Source organism: Scomber scombrus, chromosome 11 (assembly GCF_963691925.1).
Source record: "Scomber scombrus chromosome 11, fScoSco1.1, whole genome shotgun sequence".
NCBI classification, from domain to species: domain Eukaryota; kingdom Metazoa; phylum Chordata; class Actinopteri; order Scombriformes; family Scombridae; genus Scomber; species Scomber scombrus.
The window spans coordinates 16,001,424-16,022,175 of record NC_084980.1 but is presented as its reverse complement, the minus strand read 5'-3'; the positions used below and the strand labels follow the sequence as shown (position 1 = coordinate 16,022,175).

General features: G+C 41.3%; 1 protein-coding gene across 14 annotated transcripts in view; it reads right to left on the bottom strand.

Annotated features, from left to right (window-relative positions):
- kmt2cb (lysine (K)-specific methyltransferase 2Cb) overlaps positions 1-20,752 on the bottom strand; it is an 86,706-nt gene that overhangs the window by 28,058 nt on the left and 37,896 nt on the right. For 9 of the 14 annotated variants that reach the window (XM_062429773.1, XM_062429778.1, XM_062429777.1 and 6 more), the window contains exons 13-27: positions 17,427-17,507; positions 15,148-15,875; positions 13,568-13,690; positions 11,964-12,080; positions 11,507-11,611; positions 6,186-6,290; positions 5,883-6,064; positions 5,249-5,413; positions 5,047-5,153; positions 4,827-4,898; positions 4,168-4,380; positions 3,019-3,138; positions 2,579-2,704; positions 2,316-2,449; positions 942-1,134 (exon numbers count right to left, since the gene is read on the bottom strand). In XM_062429773.1, coding sequence (XP_062285757.1) covers positions 942-1,134; positions 2,316-2,449; positions 2,579-2,704; positions 3,019-3,138; positions 4,168-4,380; positions 4,827-4,898; positions 5,047-5,153; positions 5,249-5,413; positions 5,883-6,064; positions 6,186-6,290; positions 11,507-11,611; positions 11,964-12,080; positions 13,568-13,690; positions 15,148-15,875; positions 17,427-17,507 — 2,571 coding nt within the window. The remainder of the gene's footprint in view (positions 1-941; positions 1,135-2,315; positions 2,450-2,578; positions 2,705-3,018; positions 3,139-4,167; positions 4,381-4,826; positions 4,899-5,046; positions 5,154-5,248; positions 5,414-5,882; positions 6,065-6,185; positions 6,291-11,506; positions 11,612-11,963; positions 12,081-13,567; positions 13,691-15,147; positions 15,876-17,426; positions 17,508-20,752) is intronic. The other 5 variants (XM_062429776.1, XM_062429782.1, XM_062429780.1 and 2 more) reach the window with 1 other exon arrangement.

Sequence of the window (20,752 nt, the reverse complement as noted above, 5' to 3'; positions counted from 1 at the left end):
GCAATGATCTCTAGCAAAGATATTGTCCAAGTCAAATATCTGTCCTTTCCATCACTGTCAAGTACCACTCATGATACTATACTATGCTTGTTTATCAAAATAAATACAAAAATCACAGAACTGGTTACAAGATGGTATCTATCAAGATTATCAAATGTACTTCAGCTGTGATGTAAAAATAACCTTTTCTTTTATTTACTACTGACTAAAATAAGTTATACAAACTTAATATTCAAGAACTATATCTCTACCCACATAGAAATCTGCTTAAATGGAGTGCAGGTGGTCTACTATGAATAGATGTTTGGCAAAATATAAACATGTGGATTCATAGCAAACCATGTTAGAAATGGGTCCACCAGTCTATACTGTTACCATTCTGTTTCAGGTATTTGGCATTTTGTTTTCTGGCTGCACAAGTCGTCATTCAGGTCGGCACAAAGGGGCATTGCCATCTCGTGTAAAATTATGAGAAAGATCAAGAGAGCAATAGACAAAAAGTGCAAGAGGGGCAGGCGAGACAGAAGCGAGCTTGCAGAGAGAATGGAAACAAATATAAATGAGAACTAATATTTTGGAATTATGTGTTTGGTGCAACAGTAAAGTGGATGGGACAGTAGTCTCAAAATCAAGTATGAATGTTGTATGAATGTGAAATACTATTTGAAAGTCTTCAGTGAACCAGGGTAATACTCATTTCACCTGTTTGCAAAAGGTAACATGGAGTGAAGACACAAAAATGAAAAATAAAATAACCTGTTATCTTCCAAAATTAAAATAAACTCAAGATAGCCTCGTATCAGGATTTTACAGTTCCTGAAGCAATTCCCTTCCAGTAATCGAATTGTTTAGGTTGCTAAAAATAAATTGGTCCAATGCATTGCTTTGAATAAATCCAACATTACATCCCTTTTCGACTACTGAGGTAATAGTATACGTACGTGCCGCTGCTGGTCTGACAGGAAGGGATGCTGTTGAGGTGCTGAGCAGAGGATTTGATGAAGGGTCCAGGAAGCTGGTGGTGGGGTGCCTTCTCTCCACTTGGTTTTGCCCTTCTTCCAATAAGCCTGATTCCACCCTCTGCTGCCTGCTCTGCTTGCTTTTGTCCAGTAGGTCCTTTCCAAAGAACGCCTCCTGAACATGACAACACAAAACACTGGTCATTTCTCTGTGTTGACACTTTCCTTCAAGAACTGTCAGCTTACCTTTCCTAACATCATTCTTGGGAAATGCACCATGTCACATCGAAATTATTTAGACGTACATTGAAGGCTCATGGGAACTGACTGAAGTGAAACTGAAGCTCTGAAACTAACAGTCATGTTGTTGCAGACTTTACTTTTGTCAGCACCTACCTACCCAACCACTTATACCCACAAGTCATCTACTATCCTCAACGACATGTAACTGCAGCTCCCTGCTGCACAGAGACATTAAAAGCCCAACGTGTAGCTGTTTCAATAATTAATGAAATGTGCTTCACTGTGTCGGACCTTTAAATTAGCCCGAACACCTCCCTCTTCCCCCTACTGTGGTGGGATAAAGAGCAGCACTGACAGCTGCCTGTGGCTTAATGCACATCACATATCTATGTTTTGGCCAATACAAGGTGACACTGAGATACTGGCTTAAGATAAGGAGCCTTGAAGTCATATCCAGTTAAGCTTTTGTACATCAATTCAGAACCCAGACAGGAGCCATTTAAATAGCATGATCAGAGAGTTCCTTCAGGCTCTCACTCTTTCAAAAAAGCTCACAGAAGGGGCACCGTGCACCAAAGTTCTGTGAGTGGTTCCCAGGCAATGTACTTTGAATTCCCACCCTTCCCAAGGGTGAGATAAAACACATTTTATGAAGATATGGCATGACAAGACCAGACAATCTGTGCATATGAATGTGAAGCTTGCATAACAATAAAACAAAAATAGATTTGATGAAATCAACTGATGAAATACGGTATTTTAACGAGTGCAATGTTTATCCCTTATGAATGAATGTGTATTTTAGAATATGCAATACTTAAAATGAATATTCACTGGTAGAAAAATGTGGTTTCTTTGTTGGCAAACGAACCCTCACATGAAAAACTGTTTATTATAGCTGATTATTTTGGATCAACATTTACAAAACAGGGACAGGCTTTCTACTTAAATCAGTTACATTTTTGAACTACTAGGGCATCTGTAGTTATACTGGATACTGGAGATACATCAATATACACTGACAAAGTGTAATATTATATATCTATTTATTTACATTCTTACACAACGTTATTAGTTTACTGGGCATGTATGCTATCAAAGAAGGTGACAGACCTGCAGGTATGCAGGAAAGGCTTCCTCCAGTTTGGTTTTCTTCTTTCTGTAGCGTTTCTTTATTTTTTCCTGAACTTCTGGTCCAGGAGGTGTCTCATCCACAGGAGTATCAGGCAGCGCCTCTGTCCATCCTACTACAAAGTACAAACTTTTATTATAATCGAGTTTTGCTGTGTCTTCAAAAACGGTAAATATAAAGTACAAAACATAATAGGGAAATATCTATCAGAATTATTTATGTGCATTTTTAGTGGTATACAGACCATCGTCTTTTCCAATATGATTCTCTGATACAGAGCCAGAGGAATCCTTTCTGCAGAGGGATCGTTTGGCCTTGCCTGGACCTTGACCTGGACGGCTTCTCTGGCGCACCATGAAACCACCAATTCCTTAAAAGGAAAAGTTATTAATTTATTACTAACAAAATTAATATAAGAAAATCAATACATGAACCTATAATGAACCCCACATTAGTTATAGTCAAAGATGTGATATGATTTGAGGAATGCTGAGTTTTGGGTGTATTGTTCAATCAGTTGTCCACTGCATATAACATGAAGGCTCCAAAACACTAGATAGAGTCCTCTGTACATCAGAGGCCCTGAGATGGCAGTGCTTAGCTACAGCTACAGCTACAACGTCGGGCATGTACTGCACCATTTTACGCTTCAGAGGAGCTGTCTCCTTCAATCAGGTGCCCTACCCGGCCGGTACGGTTTCCTCTTCCTCTTCTTGCCGCCGTCGGCCCCCTTGGAATCGTCTTCTGCTGGCTCTCGCTCTAGGCTTGAGTCAGACTTTGCGTCACAATCTAGGAGCTCCGCCTCTGCAAGAGGGAGAGAGCATTGATGATGAGTGACAGCCCTGCGGCAGAGAACACCCCAGCCAGGCCCCTCTCCCTCACCACAGCGGTAAGGTCAATTCTATCTGAACTTCACTCAGTGGAAGGACATTAGCCTGATTGAAATTATGTTCCATTTCATTGGGCTGTTATTTCCGGTGTGACTTTTTCTTTTTTAAGCTCTTTCTTTTTTATGACCAGATACAGCTTTTTTCATGTCTCACATGAAGAAGGTAGAGCTGGACTTTGGATGTGGATAAGTCAATACCAACTAATTAGTGGTATTCAGATCCAGTGGGCTGGATCATACAGTAGCAGATCACAGTATTCTCTTCAATTGATCTGTATCCTTTATATAAAGCCCAAATGATTGCTGATACTTTCCTTAATTGAGACAATTGTGCTCAATATATGGCAGCTTTTTAATAATTAGAACACTGAATTGTGGTCGTAAAAGCACAGCACAGCGTGTCAGCAAATCACACAGTGGTGCTACACATTACATAAAAACTGGCTTAAATAATATTCACACTGCAAGCATCAGTGAGCGTAGTAAGAAGTTCCACATTTTACTCTGTTGTATTTTGTTCATGCTGCAGATAAAGAGGCTGTCCAAATCTTTTCCAAACCTATCTGCCACATCACTTATATCTCTAGATACAAAACACACGAAAACGCACAAAAATACAAAAACAATTTAAAAGAAATCTGTAATTCAGGCCACATTCTTTAAATGCACAGATAACTATCAAATGTATCTAAATTGCATCAGGTTTTAGTCATTTGAAGAGTGAACTGTGCAGTTGTATGAAGTTGAAAACATCAAAGCAGAGGGCTACAGAATTAAATAAGTCAAACTGGCAGAAAAAAACCCAGCCTGCAGTAAAAATTGGTGGTGGGAAAAAACACACAAACACCCAAAAAAGCCAATATTGATAGTCCAATTCCCAATTATACTGAAGGCCAATAAACAGTCAAAGATGAAAGAGGAAGCTTGTGTGAAAAGACAAGTACCTCTGTTGTCCTCTATGTCTTCATCACGAGAGTGTTCTGAGAGAGGGTCTACAGGGGCCTGAAGCACTGCCACACTGTTCTGGTTAATAATTTTCAGCTTCAGCTTCGGCTTGGATTTCCTCCGCCGTGACGCAGTAGCAGACAAGCTCTGGAGCTGGCAAAGCCCTGACTCTGTCAGACAAACACCATCCTGGGTATAGGTCCTTGACAGATCTGAAAAGACCAAATCAAAATGACAGCTTAATTGAGCAATAAAACCATCTTTAAGAAAGAACAAGAATAAGAGTCTACAGCTGTTCTAGTAGCTCTAGTAGCTCATGAGGCCATACATGCGCTAAATGGTAATATCTGCGTGCCAGCATAATTACAATGATAGTGCATGTTGAGGGTCAGCAGGTATATTGTTTATGATTTTCACCATCTTAGTTAGTACTTAGTACTGTATTAGCATGCTAACATTTGCCAATTAGCACTAAACATAAAGCACAGCTGAAGTTAACAGGAATATAACTGCAAAAATATGATTGTAAAAAAAGGTATTGGTCAAAAAATAAATTGTTTATTCGTCAATAAAACATGAAGTCACGCCAGTGGCATGACTAAAGTATTTCATTGACTGTTATTTACATTTCATCAATTTGTGAAACTGTGAAGCTCACCCATTTCTTTAGCCTTTGTGACAATCTGTGTCATGACTACAGGCTCAATGGCGTCTCTGGCCTTGGTCACAACTGCAGCATAGGACACACAGAAGCCAACAAAAACAAACAGGAGAACAAGAGGATCAAATGTTAAAGTTATGTCAATTCACACACGTTAAATCTATTCACGCAAAAAACACTGGAAAAAACACATTCAGAGTAACCTCTGTGCTCCCACCTTTAGTGGTTTTGAAAGTTCGGCACATTGTGCAATCAAAGCTGCTTTCTGCAGCTTTCTCTACATCTTCTTCTGAATGGAGACCCTGACAAGTGGCATGAAACCATCTGTAGACAGAAGAAAAAGTTTAGATGAGAGCCCATTATATTAAAAAAATTAGCAAGCCTCTTTTGTTGACAGGTTTTGTAGAAACACTGCATACCTGTCACATTGGCGACACTGCACGATAACGGTGCCTTCATTGTAGTCTACCAGGCAGATGGGGCATGTTGCAAGGCTGGCACAGGGGGCACATTGGGTGTAATTATTCTGCCAGTCACACCTTAGGCCTGGAGTGGTGGCGCCACACTGGGTACAGGACACACACCTGCAGGAGACAGAGAGGACAGAGGTCATTCTACCCAGGTTACTACAAAGAGGATAGATCAGATTAACTGTGCTGCAAAAATCCAGCCTACTCACTACACCTTCAACATGCTAAAAGTATGATGTTATTTCCTATTTGTCTGTAACTGTTAGAGTCATCTTCAGTTATCCCTTATTCATAATATTTAAGACATTCATGCCTTAATGGAACTGAATTGAGACCAATTTTAAAATGGCGGTGGCTTAAAAAGCATTATAAAGAGAGACACTTATTGATTAGAAATAGAATGTGGTAAATTGGCCAGAGTTGCTTGTACAGAATAGATAACAGCTACAGTGTAAAATAATATAAAATTGTTATATACTTTACACTAACTTAACACATATCAGCTGAATCTGACAAGAGACACCAGGTGTTATTTAAAAGCTGAAGCAACGTTTGAGAAAAATTACATTACAGAATTACTCACCATTTGCACTTCCAGCTGTCCTTGGGTACGTTCTGCAGTGGAGGGTCCAGGCAGTAGGTGTGATAACTGATGTCACAATCATCACACAACAGCAAGCGGCCAGGGTCTGTGGCCTGGCCACAGGCTTCGCACACTGTACACTCCAGACAACGCCAGCCTTTACTCAGCACCACCTTGGTGATCTGAGAAAAATAATGATACATTTGTTGGTGTGCTGTAGTGACGTACACCAATGCACGTGATAGGATGGTATTTCTCTTATGTACTCAAGTATATGTGCAGTGTACTCAATAATGAGCTTACCTTTATGCCTACACAGAATGGATGGTAGCACTGGCCACACTGAGCACATGCCAAAAGACGGCCTTCTGCACCTAGGCCAAAACTCCCACACACCACACACATGTCCTGAAGGAAAGAAAAGACACCATGAGATGCCCATCTCATGCAGGCAGTTCACTTTAGATGGTGAAATAAGGTATTGCTACAATAGTTCCCAGTCAATTTATTTTTTCCTATTTTCACAATTAAAACAATTTAACTTTCTGTGTTTAAAAACAAATAATCTGGTGTCATTTTGTCAAGAAGAAAAAAATCTGACAGCTGCTCAATCTTAAAATGAGTTTGCCTGTCAACACCCTATCACATGAGGATCAATATGTCCTGCATATTCATTTAATGCCACTGGCACTGTAAATAGCACTCTACCCTGAATGCTGACAGAAGGACATTAACTAAACCTGTTAGCTGTTGAGTAAGAACAGTGCAGCGGTGCTCTATCCTAAAACACAGATGTGCATAAAAGCATCTTGAAATGCAAGGTAAAAGTACTGCAGGACCATTTTGGCTCCTTTTTTAATTAGGATGAATGACAGAACAGTCTGTTCCCTTCTAGGCAATTCAACTGGTACAACACATATAGTATGAGATATGAGATATCACACTCCCACATGGCCCGACTGAACGCACCTCTTTTCACACTTTTAAGCCAGATGATCTGTGGTGATGTATTTGACGCCCCACATGCACATATATACATCCGTCACCAGAGTCATCCGTGAGTTCTTTCGCTTTTCACTTTGTGAACAACCCCTCTGCTAACTATAGCTAGTTGGCTCTGTTTCTTCAGTTGGCTACTACTTACTTGAAGGTAGCTTGAAGGTAACTTAATGGCCACTGTTGGTGTTAGCCACTGCTGCCTCTGTTGGTGAGTGTGGCTATCCGTAGAATGCTAATTTTATTCACAATTTTGTGTCTTGGAATGAGCAACAAGCCTAAAAATGTGAAGAAGTCGTCTTCTGTCTGCCACTGTCCTCAAGAGTGTGGCCTCTCTTTGCATGAAAAGGACTAGCACGAGGCATGTCCCGTCTGTCTATGTCCACGCCAGGAGAGCATTAACTTAGCCAAGTCCTGTGCGTTTTTTGTCAGCTCCAGCTCTCCACCACCAGAAATCAAGTGTGTTTATAGTTGTTCTAACCCTAACCCAATTGGTTCACTACGGAGGTAAGATTACAAAGCATATATTAATAATAGTGTTTATATAGTGCACCCTGTCAGCGTTATAGGTCGCTCGCTTGTCATTCTGACAGCAGTGACACAACAGGGTAACAAGGCTACCTTGGCTACGCTGGCTAGCTTACAGTCATGAGCATGGTTAGCTTCTGCGTTATGCAACCCACTGAATATGGGCAGTAGTGTTTCCCTCACTGGCCCCGCATGCAAGTTCTAACTCAGCCCATAGACTTTACATTGTGATGATGTCATGGATTTTTAAATCGATTTTCTCGGCTCAAGGAAAGTTTTACAAAGATATAAACTTGATAGATATTCTTGATTGCATTTTGAGACGTCTCGTCTACAATGGAGGTCTATGTGGAAAATGCTTTTTGGGTCACAGGGGGGTTTTTCTGAGTGGCGGCGGCCTATCTAGTTCTTGTAATACCTCCATGGTTCTATCGCACAGTCAACCACTGGGCTTTTCAGTGAATCTGCAGAAAAGTTTGCCAATCCCGAGTCAGCAGTTCTCTTTTCTTGGGTAGAAAAGTGGAGCATGTCCGTCAGAGCACAGAGTGGCTGCCTTTCCCCACCGTCTTGCTCAATTTCAGTTGGGACGCAAATTGTGTTTCTAGATGATTTTACACCTAAAAGGTATAATGACATCTACGTTTGCTGTGGTGCTGCTCAGGATATTAAAGATGCCCTTGTTTTAATGCTGGACTCAATCTCATTGGCTGTGTGCCCCAGGTCACCTCCAGAGGAGGCTAACAATAACCCCTTCTTGCATGTTGGCTCTCCTCCCTAGAGGAGGAGAACCGAATTTACTCTGCCGATATGTAGGGTGTCTTTGCACAAGGTGGGTCCATATGCCTCCCTGAGGGGGTGGGGGGCTCTGTGTGACAGTGCGGCAGTTAGAGGGGTCTGGATGTCAGAACAATGCAAGCTTCACATGAAAAACCAGGAGCTGCTAATGACTTTCTTAGCTCTAAAGCATTTTCGTCTGGTTCTAAGAGGCCAGTATGTTCTGTTCAGGATACAGTGTTTCCCATACATAGACCAATGTGTGGCGCGGCGCCACAGAATCAACACCGAGCGCCACGAATTGATTCTGGGTTTTTTTTTTTTTGTTAAACGCAATTTTGAAATATAAATATCATTCCACACACACACACACACACACACACACACACACACACACACACACACACACACACACACACACACACACACACACACACACACACACACACACACACACACACACACACACACACACACACACACACACACACACACACACACACACACACACACACACACACACTGAGAGTGACTGCGCGCGCGTGTGACTATCAATGCAGTGCTTGTGATAGCACAGTGTCATGATAGATCTGTGTTGCTGCTTATTAGACCAATCGCACCAAAGTCTTCTAAAGTGTAGGAGCAGTTCACACTACATAAAACTAGAAAGAGTGTGCTGCATCCTGCCGAGGTCGGCACGAAGCGTGCGTGCGCACGTATGCACGTGCACAAAAAAACGACTGGTTTACTATCGCTTTTGCGCGTCATATCAATGATATAATGTCACTGTGTGGATCATTAACCTTGTCGCAGTGTGCTCCCTGGTTATAGTTAGTGAACTATCAGCTTCTACCTGCTCAGATCAGTAGGAGATGAGGAGAGCAGCAGCTAGTAGCTATAGTAGTAGCCTAATGATGGTAAAAGTAAAACTGGTAACTACAAAAATAAACCATTTTTATTATTTATCTTTTATTTATTGTTCCAACAGCTCAGGTCGATTGAACAACAGAAAATATCTATTTTTGTATAGCATACAAGCATATGTATGTTATTTTGTTAAAACATTAACATGTAAATTATTATTTATAATTTAATATTATCGTTAGCTGCAGCCCCTAGTGTTGCTAGGTTACCGACACACAGCACCGCTGCTACAACGGCAACACCCCCTCCCCCTGGTCAGAGCCCCTGCCCCTCAAAAGGTCTGCTACCTGGTCTGTGGGAAACACTGGGATAGTCAATACAACGAGGGACCTGTTCACTTCACCCGTTCAGTGTCCTGCTCTCTGTGATGCAGCGTTAATGTTCTGTCTCTCAGAGCCACCCATGTCACAGGCTCGAGGCAGAGTCGAGGTTCAGGGGTAATGATGACACCTTCTCCACAACTGACTTTTGTGGAGAGGGTGCACTAGCAGGATCTGTCTCTGATCCTGGTGGCCCTTTGGTGGCTGGTGATGTCTTGTTATGCCGAGATAATCTGTCTGTCTGCTGGTATTAAGACCCAGGCAGCTTCCTCTCTGCAGGCACCTCCTTTCTCAGCCGGGAGGAGAGGTGATTCAACCACGCCCAGAACTGTGGCAGCTACATGCCTTTCTCTTGAGAGGTCCAATCTATTAGTGAAGGGTTTGCCCCCAAGTGGGGTGGCAATGATCTAAAGCGCAAGGGCATCATCTACCAGAGGCCTATATGCCTATAAATGATGGGCGTTTGAGCAGTGGTATGGACCATAATGTATTCCCATTTCAGTGCTCTACTTTGGATGTTTTGATGTTCCTTCATGAGCTGCTGGATAAGGTTTCTCCTTTTCCATGATTAAGATTTATTTGGCGATTATATCTGCCTGTCCTGCTGGCTTCGATGGAGTGACGCCAGGCACCCACCGTCTTGCCATGCATTTTTGAAGTCCTCTGGCTGAGGTCTGTGGTTGGTCCCCTCACAGGATTTGGCTGTGGTATTTGAGTCTCTTTGTGGTTCCCACATTTGAGCCCACCGAGTCTCCAAATATGAAATTTGTTTCATACAAGACTACTGCTTCTCGCTTTGACCTCTGCAAAGTGGATTGGTGACCTTCATGCTTTATCTGTGCATCCCTCTTGTGCCCAGTTTACTTTCAGATGTCTCCAAGGTTACACTGCACCCAAATGCGCTGTATTTGCCTAAAATTAATCCTGCAGCCTATAGCTCTATGGCTTCTGAATTCTTGAGCTTCTTCTCCTTGAGCATCTATGGAGCAGAGGAGTTTGTATGCCCCGTGTCTTGGGCGTGTGCTACGCACCTACATAGACTGCACTCAGAATGTGCATTTTTGTGAACAGTTGTTCATCTGTTTTGCTAATCTAGCCAGGGGCAAAACCCTGTCTAAACAGTGACTTTCTTACTGGATTGTGTAGGCTACCTCCCTGGCTTACAGCGACAGAGGTATTTTGTTGCCTCATGGTGTGAGGGCACAACTGACTAGAGGCTCCACTGCACATTTTTGTTCGGTTTTATTATTTGGATGTGATAGTACTTTGTGTGGCTCATTCTTTTCTTTTCTGCTGGAGGTTTGACTCTAACTTGGTGGCTGCTTTGAAGGGCGTGCATATATGTCCCACACTATGTGTGTTGTACTGGGTGAATCAGCTGAAAGCAAATGTTATGACTATAACTTCTGTTCCCTGAAGGTGAGGAACGAGGTACACCACTTTGTTGCTCTACTAAACAGCTGGGTTTGGTGAAGAGCGGCTATCGAACTGAGGGATGACCGTAGTGATTGATGTTTGTGCAGGTGGGGCCTCACATGTATCACCACAGATCACCAGCCTTAAAGAGGTGAATAGAAGTGTCTTTAGTCAGGCCACATTATAACAGGTTGATTTTTCACTTGCGCCATTCAGGGGTAAGTGCCATGATGAACAGCACCTCAGTGGTAATGTTTAATTGCTTAGTCTCTTTAAATAACCAGTTATTCTAAAAAATATTACAGAATTTTAATCTCCAAATAACTATCCCACAATGCTAACTTGATAGTTACTGTTGTTTAAGATATTGATGAATATTTGTCAGAGTCTGTCAGTAGTCACTTATTGTTAACAAAATTAAATCACAACATGAACATTATCTTGAGGATGGAAAGTAAGGCAATTCAATTTCAATATGTTCCTTTGTTATATAATGGACCTGAAGGCAGTTGGCATTACCTCCACAGGAATTAATGATCTCCAGACAGAGAACTCTTCAAACACAGATTTAATTTCAGGCCATCCAAGTGAATGAAGAGATTTGTGGGTGATGATTTAAAAAGGGAAATACAACAGGGCAACTCTTAAGTACTACAAAACAATCACCTGTTTTAGTGTGAAACTGTCATTGCTGGAGAATATGACCACTGTGTTATGCATGGCATTCTCTTCCTCATCCTTGATTGGGTATTGTGTTTCTATTGTGGTGATCTGTGAATCACAAAGGGAAAAAAAAAAAAAAACACAAAATAAACAAGTGCAACATAAGCAGAATCACTATCATCCTCTTTCACAATCCACCCTCGGGTGATACAATTTAATATAACTAAGCAAGACACACTATAGTGGATTAGTTACTACTGGCTATTCCGACATCTTTCATGAGTGCTACATCATCTTTACTATGAAACTAAACAAGCAAAAGGTCAACTCTGTCATTAACATAACTACTGCTTACTACCTGCCATTCATGTCTTAAGCCACAGGGAAAACAAACACTGCTTTGCATATAGTGTATATATTTCCAAATATGTTGAGATGTGATACAGTTGATAGTCCTTACCCCAGGGTTGATGCTAGGACTAGCTCCATTTTTGCCTCTGGCTCTGCCACGTCCAGCTCTACCTGACAGACCAGCCCCTCTGGGCCTCCTCCTACCTGGGAAGCCTGATCCCCGACCCTGTGGAGGCAAGACAATAATCAGAAAATTGAACTGTACCTAAGGGATAGATAGACACGCTGTAGAGGAATGTAGGGACAATGATCACTCTCCATGTTACAAGTTGAAATAAGAAAGCATGAGCTCTTATTGTTTGCAATTCCCTCTCGTACATGCTGGAACGTCATCATTTGCTCAGGGAATAGACCAGGATTTATAGGTTTGCCGTGGGGAAGCTTTCGTGCCACTCCCCACTTTAAGCTTTTAGGTCTGTAGTACATCTTTCTTGACAGTAAAGAGTGAAGGGGTCATGTTCATCCATTTCTAGAGGTAACGTAATTCTGTGGAATTGTTTGTATGGATTCATGCTGCCATTGTTCAGGAAATGAACTATTAAAATGTCAACAGTTAGGTTGATGGAATCATTTTTTCTCTACTTTGTTAACCACACTTGCATACAGGGAGTAAGGGATTTACCTGGTCGATTCAGGTGTTTTATGCTTGTGTTTGCCATGGCTTTAAAAATAACTGTTATATTCAAACATTGATAGAACATATTTCTGTAACCTTAACTTTTTGGAAATCTGTAACATCAAAAATAATATGCAAGTATGCTTATCAGAGAAAAAAATTATTCCATCAATCTGGTTCTTGATATTTTATTACTAATGTGTAATTGTAATTACTAATTACAAAATACTGTAATTTGAGAGGTGCACTACAATTTCTGCCAGCCAGCCAGCCAGTGAGAGGGTTAAGGAAAAGCCTCTGAGCTGTTGTTCTAGCTATGCGAGTTCACTGCGCCTTTGGCACATTTCCAACAGAAGGCCTAATCATGACTGTCACACTTCAGGCTAACTGAAACTTGCAGCACCTGCCCCAAAGTCTCTTTCCATTTACTCCACATTTGGCTCTGATCCCAAACCAAGGCACCACCCATCCACTGTGCCTCCTGATAGACTGTATGATGGTATTCAACCTGGGCTGGACCCCTGCTACAATGCACAAATTGACCCTTACCCAGCTTTGCAAAAAGTGATGACTCACCATGACAACTGACTGCAATGGCTATTTCTTAAAATCAGAATAAAAGAAAATAAATAAACACAGGAACAGGTTTTTCTAAAACAGAAAAGAAGAAAGCACAGCATTGCATGGCTGACAAATAGGAAATGGGGCTCACTCATTCATTAGTAAAAATCCCTTCCCAGATATTTTTGTAGATTGTGTTATGTCTTATTACACCATACCCTTGACCTCTAAATTCAACTGCAAAGGCAGCAAAAACCATTGTCAATATCATTCACTTGTACTAAGTGAAGTCATTCGCTCATTCATTGGCCTTTGAGTCTCCTCCTTTCATTAAAGTTGTAGTAATTGGTGTAGACTACGATATACATCACAGTGACGTTAAGGAACACTCAGGGAGTGTACGTCACTAGGTTAAACAGAGGTCTAACAAGGAAGCAGCTGCTGCCCTGCTGTCTCTGGTGAGCTACAGTATTTACCACTCTGATGCTCCAGCCGGGGCTGCCAGAGGACTGCCTGGTCTTTGGGACGTCCCACCCCTCTGGCTGGTCTGGAGACCAGGACAAGGGGGAGCTCACACTGCTATGGGGACTCCATGCACCCTAAGGTAAGGGGGGGTGGGTGAGAAAGTGAGAGAGAGGGAGGGAGGAGGACGACAAAATGCAGCAACTTAAAACAAAGCCAGCGAAGAAATAAAACATACCAAGAAAGATGTTAGCGAGATGTAGTGAGCCTCTACAGTAGCCGCTGGGAAACCACTCAGTACACACCCATCTATGCCGAGATTTGAGAGAGCATTTATCATATAAAATATGAACAGGTTAAGTTATTAAGTTGGGTTTTGTTTAAAAGCCAATCCTTGTAGTTCCATGCATATGAGTTGAAGAGGCATGTTTCTAATACACTCTTTGTAAATGCAGAGCAGTTAGTAGCATTTCACGCAGCAGAACTTGCCTGGGCATCATGACACTATACAGCAGCCTCTTGCTGTGACAACTGTGTATGTTTGGCATGTTGACAAAACAAGGGGAATTGCGTCAGCATGGCAGCACATAAGCGAATGAAACAAAAGCATGCTGGACTAAAAGGGAGCTGCAACATTCAAATTTCTGGAGTAGATTTCCCCAGGCCTTGTGTAAGAAATTAGTTTGAGCCATATAATGTTTATTTAAAAGATGGGATATATCTGGGGGAAAATAAACACATTTTGCAAACTAAATTAGTCTACCCTCACCAGCATCATTCATAATATATTATAGCCATGGGTGAGATTCAATTCCCATTATTATTTGTCTGAGAAAGTCTACATTGTCTACAGTCTACAGTGCCTGCAATAGCCTCTGTTATAATTCATTTGTTTTAATGACACTGATAACAGGAGATTAAAAGTTATTTCACAGTCACAAATAAGCCACTAAAGTTGATAATGTAATATGGAGATGACTAGGACATGGTAATGGATATGGTCATTGTTGTTGTATGAATGCTCAAGTCTCTATAGTCCAATAAGATCCTGAATGTTTGCAACATGGACATGAGATGAACAGAGTGATGACAATGATGGCACTGAGGTGGGATATGGGGAAGAGTCTCAGTAAATGTTTTAGCCAAATTCTTATGGGAAATAATTCATACTTCAACTGAGTTCCGCATTAACACGGTGAGTAACTAGTCATGTTTTGCACAAACATGTGAAAGGGGCACAGAGAGTGGAAGAAGAGCATCATTTGCCATGCTGTCCTGCTATCTGCTATTCTTGCAGAGTGTACTGCAAGCTACAACTTGTCTGAGAAAAAAATATTTAAAACATGTCCATACTGTGCAGGCTGTGTCAACCAACCCAGTGACACCACACAGACTAATCCACCTTCATAGAGCAGAGCCTAGAGGACATGTACCGTACCCACACTTCATATAAAAGAACAAAAGTTATAAATACAAATTTTTAGTCTACACGCCATCGACGTATTGGGCTGGGACAGTGAACAAGGCAGAATAAGCGGGACAGTGACACGAAACAGATCACTGGTCTTCTGTGACATGATGTCCAGGTTCCTACCTGTTTTACTCGTGGCCTCCCAGGAGAAAACTTCCTCTTAGTGATCGCTGGCTTTCCCATTCCAATCTTAGGGGTGAGTGGTATAAGGGTAGTGGTGGGCATTACACTGCTGTGGTCACCCAGTGTCAGGTGAATCTGAGTCTGGGGTGGTTCTCTGGGAGATGTACCTCGGGCCAGAGGTGAGGAGTGAGAAGGAGAAGTAACCATCTCGACCAACCTTTCAACAGTTGTCTTGAGTGGTTTCTCCTCTAAAGACAGACTGGGAAATGACAGATTAGGTTTGCTGTCTGGCGTAGTGTCCATCTCCTCTGATGTACTAGAGGCTGCAGGCTTAACAGTCTCTGCCAGATTCTTGTGAAAACTGCCCTCCCCTCTCTCCTTGTTAAGTTCTTTTGGAGCAGTTTCCATTAAAGAAGCCCTAACTACATCCATACTCGAAGGCTGGGATAGTGAGACTTCCATTGGTTGGTCCGTGAAAGGTACTGATGCAGTACTTGGTTCTTTGGTGGTTGAGATGATGGCCTTAAAAACCTTTGTGCTGGGGTTGGCCGTGCCCTCTTCAGGGCAGGCCTCTGTCTTTGCTGGCTTGATTTGTAATGTGGTATCCTGTGTCTGTAGTGCCTCCATAGAGAGCTGGGCTGGAAAAGACTCTGACTCCTGGCTGGGAGTCACTGTAGATGCAGGACTCTCTGTAGATGTGAGCTGGGTTGTTGCTGCTGGTTTTGTTTCTGGAGGAGCAAACAGAAAAGCGGTTACAACAGCTGATATGTATATTTTTAAATGACATAAAAAACTAGTAGAGAAAACCTCTGTTGATGTGACTCTAATGGTATTTCAAGTGACCAACATTGGGTGGCCTACAGGTGGCGCTGGTGTTAATTTCTTTGACCTTAGGAGGCGATACTGAAAGCTCTACGGATCAGCAGATCTAACCTGCTGGTGTTACATTTCCTTTTGTAAAAGCAGCACAAATTGGCATGTTTGGAACTGATGTATCACAGATGATCAACAGCACTTTTACTCCGCACTGCTCATATAGCTTGACTAGCAGCACACTGATCAGCTGTCATATTGTCATCATTTTATACCGCGAAATTTTGAGCCACAGAATATCACTGCAGCCTCTACCTCCAATATTTACAAAGACCATTACAAAGACAACATATTACTTGACAATGAGCACTGAAGTTTTTTTTTCATCTACAGTAGTGATGTCTGTTAAAAAAAATACATACTTTCCCAAAATAGCTATAGTTCTCCATTGACATTTTTTTTTCATTATGCTGCATTTGGTATAGTTAAAGTAACTAGTGATCACTGGAAAAATACACAGTGTGAGCAAATTAGCAAACCCCCTTCCAATCCCTTAATACATTGAGCAATGTGAAACCTTAAGTACAAATTCTGTAAATCCTCATTTAAAAGCAAGAATTTAAATAAAGGCTGAGTCTCAAATAGATGGGGGGTGTAGTCAGCACAAACAAAAGGCCAGTCTCTACTTAAGGACTAATAAAAAAATATTGAAGGGGTTGGAATGTAGTATACATCAGCTCACATTGTAAATTTAGTCAAATGTGTATTTCCATAGCACTAATTCCAGCAGTACAATACAGGCATGTTATACTAGCCACTCTGCTGCTCTCAGTTTATTCTGCTCTCTTTTAAAAGAAATAATGTTGTTGTTTTTTTTAAGGGAAGGCTGTAAAGGGTGGACTGCAAGACATGTAACTTGAAAAGTCTGGAGGAAGTCTTCTGTTTCATTCATGGTAGCTTAACATCATTTGGAGAAAGGCTGAAGTGGAACGACTGACATGACTCTTGCTATACTGATTGAATTAGTGCTGGGGAAATGGACCTTATACTGAATGTATCGACACAAAAGGTTAACATGGAGGAAAGAGGGGAAATTGGAAATAAAGGTCTGTCTCTGATATAAGCCTGTCCCAAATATAAGGTTCTATTTGTCACTGAGGTAAATAAAATCACGTCGCTATTTGAGTGATTTTTTAAGTATATGACACAAAGAACAGCAGGTCTCTACTTTGCACCTTTTAACTAATCACAAATAAAATTTGGATTTGGAAAGCTGACTGAGTCAGCAGCCTTGTCTAATGCTACCTAGAAACAATGTCTACTTGACATTTTAATCATGTGAATAGACTGTGAGCATAACATTTAGTACAATATTTACAATAGCAGTCACTGTTATATTAATGCAAATCAATATGAGTTTCAACAATGCAAATGAAGTAATAAATAAATAGGCTCTATACACAAACCTGGTTTGATTTCTGTCAGGATTTTGTTGACAGGTGGTTCAGTAACCTGCCTCTCAACAATGTCTGCTCCCACAGAGACTTCTAAAAGAGAGAAAAAAAATTAATAAAAAAGATTATATATAAAAAGGTATGGATGTTTGTGTATTACAAACGAGTCTGGAAAGACTGAACACATTAAGATGAAGTGGTAAGGGAATAAAATAAGTGGACCACAGGGAAATATTAGACTTAGATGCCTAGCAGTCAAACTGACTTCAACACAAAACATTTCTGCTTGCATGAATTCTAAACCACCCATCATCTAAAACTAATGGTAAAACAAACAAGATTTTACTATGATGTGAATCTTTAAGTTGTGGGAAGAATGTGAATGTCTTCTCCCTATAATTAAAGCAATGAACATTTTCTATACTAACACAGGCAATAGTTCTTTATGATCTCTGATTTAACACTTAAATTATTTTGTTGCAGATTAACAATTATCTTTTAAACCAAGGAATAGAAAGGGCAATTTTATAAAAATAATTAAAAACGACTATAGTTTAAATATAACTTATAGTATAGGATGTAATATTAATTTAATTGCTCAGATTTGATGACCAAGGAAGTGACAGAATTGTTAGTGGAATGGCTTTTGAATAACAATCAGTCACAATGCTTAAAAAGATAATGAGGCAAACCTATATGATAGACCACGTTTTGGTATTAATCTAGTGCTTCCTATCTTCTTTCTCTGTTTGGGTTTGTAGTGTCTCCTACCCTCTTTCTCTCTATTTGGTTTTGTATCAAAGACATCAATGCACTTGACCAGTCTGGTATGAATAGAACTAGTCATTCATGGCTATCACACATCCACACATCGAGCCAATATTCTGCCAGACAGTACAGATAGCCTAGTCTTAACGAAGCACCCACCATTTCAATCCACAAGTTCCCATGTCAGACTGATCCTGACACACACATGCACCTGCTAAGCATCTCTGCCAGGGAAGGGAGTAACCATGACAACCAACATCCCAGGGTCTGTGTGCTCTGGGCTCATGACTGTGCAGCTTGCAGGTGCTCATCCGGTGCCGATGCCAGAAAGTCAATTAGGAGATGGGCCTCCAACCATCTCCAGCCTTCAACTATTGACCGAGCTGAACACACATTCTCATTCATATTAACACCCTCCTTCCTATATCTCCTACAGTGAATGAGGTGATGGTTGAGATAAATACACAGCTTTGATTAATGCAGCAAAGGCCTCAAGTCAGGTCTAACTTAAGCTCCTGGAATGGATCTAACAGCGTCTGTCAGTTGAGTCACGGTAAGCCTGTTATTAAACCCTGAGTGGTGGAGAATCCTGGCAGGTGATAAACAGCTCTGGTTAATGACTTTAATTACATTACATGTGCAGGCGTTTGGCAGCACAGGCATGATCTCACATAATTGAAGCCAAAATTATTTTTTTTTAGTAAGGATAACAAATCAGCAAATATCTAAATTTCAGCACATCATAAATATAAACGTAACTTTGTAACCATTTGTCTGATTCAAACGGCTTCAATCCAAATCCAAAACAACTCCCAGGGGCAGAGATCATTATGACAAATGTATTGACATAACAGGTAAAGCTATACTGAAGTTTACTTTGAGGTGTTTAACATAAGCTCTTCTTAAATAAAAGACGGGTCACATGTACACTCAACATGTCTTAAAACCGCAGTGGGGGAGCCATTGCCTTGCCAGCTAAATCAAATGATGAAGCAGTTCATGATCACGTGGAAAAGCTAGTAAAATAGGGCCACATGTGTTTGGTGAGCAGAGGAAGTAAGCTGTGTGAGCAGTCATGAATGAGCCAGCGTAGCTCCAACGCAGGTTTGCAGTAGGGATATGCTGATCCAATACAGATGAAAATCACTGGTTAAGATATCGAGGGAAAAAGTATAATGTGATACAATCCATTACTCTAAACTATCATGTAAATGCTTAAATAAATTTGAGCTATGTGCCATAAAGACAGACATGTAATGACTAACATGGATTAGAAGCCTGTGTCATGTGAGTGGTAGCTAGAATGTGAGTGAGACCTGTCAGCAGTGCTGTCATCATGTCACCTGTGGGGAGTTATTTTAAGCTCAAAGAAAAAAAAGCAAAACAGCACGGTGCAAAGTGAGTGTTTCGAGGGGTTGCAGCATCGCTGGAAACTTCAGCACCATGAACTTGATTACTTGCACTCTTACACTTGCAGAACCATCAAGGAAATAAGTATACTTAATTTAAATGGGCAGCGTGAGAAATTCGCTCCAAACAGCAATAAAGCAAAGCTGATAATGGAGAAAGTCGATGAATTTATTTTGCCGGATGACCAACCCCTTTCTGTTGTTGAAATTGTGGGCTAAAGATCGCCAAACTGGCATTTCATCTCCAGAATGGCTATCCCAAGCAAGTGTACAAATTTATTTCGAAATGCTTGGAAAACGTTGCCGTGGTTAGTTACCCAGCTGACATCTGGAGCACTGATATGTGTCCAGTGTCATTATTAAGTCTGACAGCACAGAGGATAGACTCGAGTTTTACTTTGCAAAAAGCAGTGCTGCAGGCTAAGCAGTTTCGTGGCTCAAACACATGAGGGTTCATCACTACAGCAACGGGGGAAATATTAAAAGCATGGAAAATTAAGAAGAGGAAAGTCCATGTCATTAAAGAGACAATGTCTGTAACTTAATAAAAGCACTGGATCGGCTTGGTGTTGCCAGCTTGGGATAATTTGTGCACATCCTGCAACTTATTGTGCGACTGCTCGTACAGCACAGTTGAGATGATGGCTATAAACAGAAAAATTGTGGATCACTTTGGGCATTTGTCACTTGTGTATTCATGCTTGGAGGACATGCAAGTGGAGCTAAATATTCCCAAGTATCTGCAACAAGATGTATGAACGAAGTGGAACTGTACATATTACATGATCGAGGGCCTGAGAATCAGGTCCTGTGTGCAGAAACGCTGGAGTTTGACCTGCCACATTTACTGCAAACTAGTGGGGGTTGCTAAAGAAGACCGTCACAGCTCTAGCTCCTTTACAGGAGAGGGGTAGCTCTTCATATATATCTGATGTCATCCCTGTGTCAGTGTCTTTAAACATGTCCTCACTCGAGAAAACGAGGCAGACGAGGGAATTAAGACCATGAAAGGCACCCTCCTTGAGGCTGTGAACAGACGCTTCAGAGACATGGAATCTGAGCCATTATTCTTGGTTGCAATGCTACAGGATCCAGCATATAAAGACCGGCATGTGATGTCTCTGTTAACTTCATGTAATATGATTATCGTGTGTGAGAGAG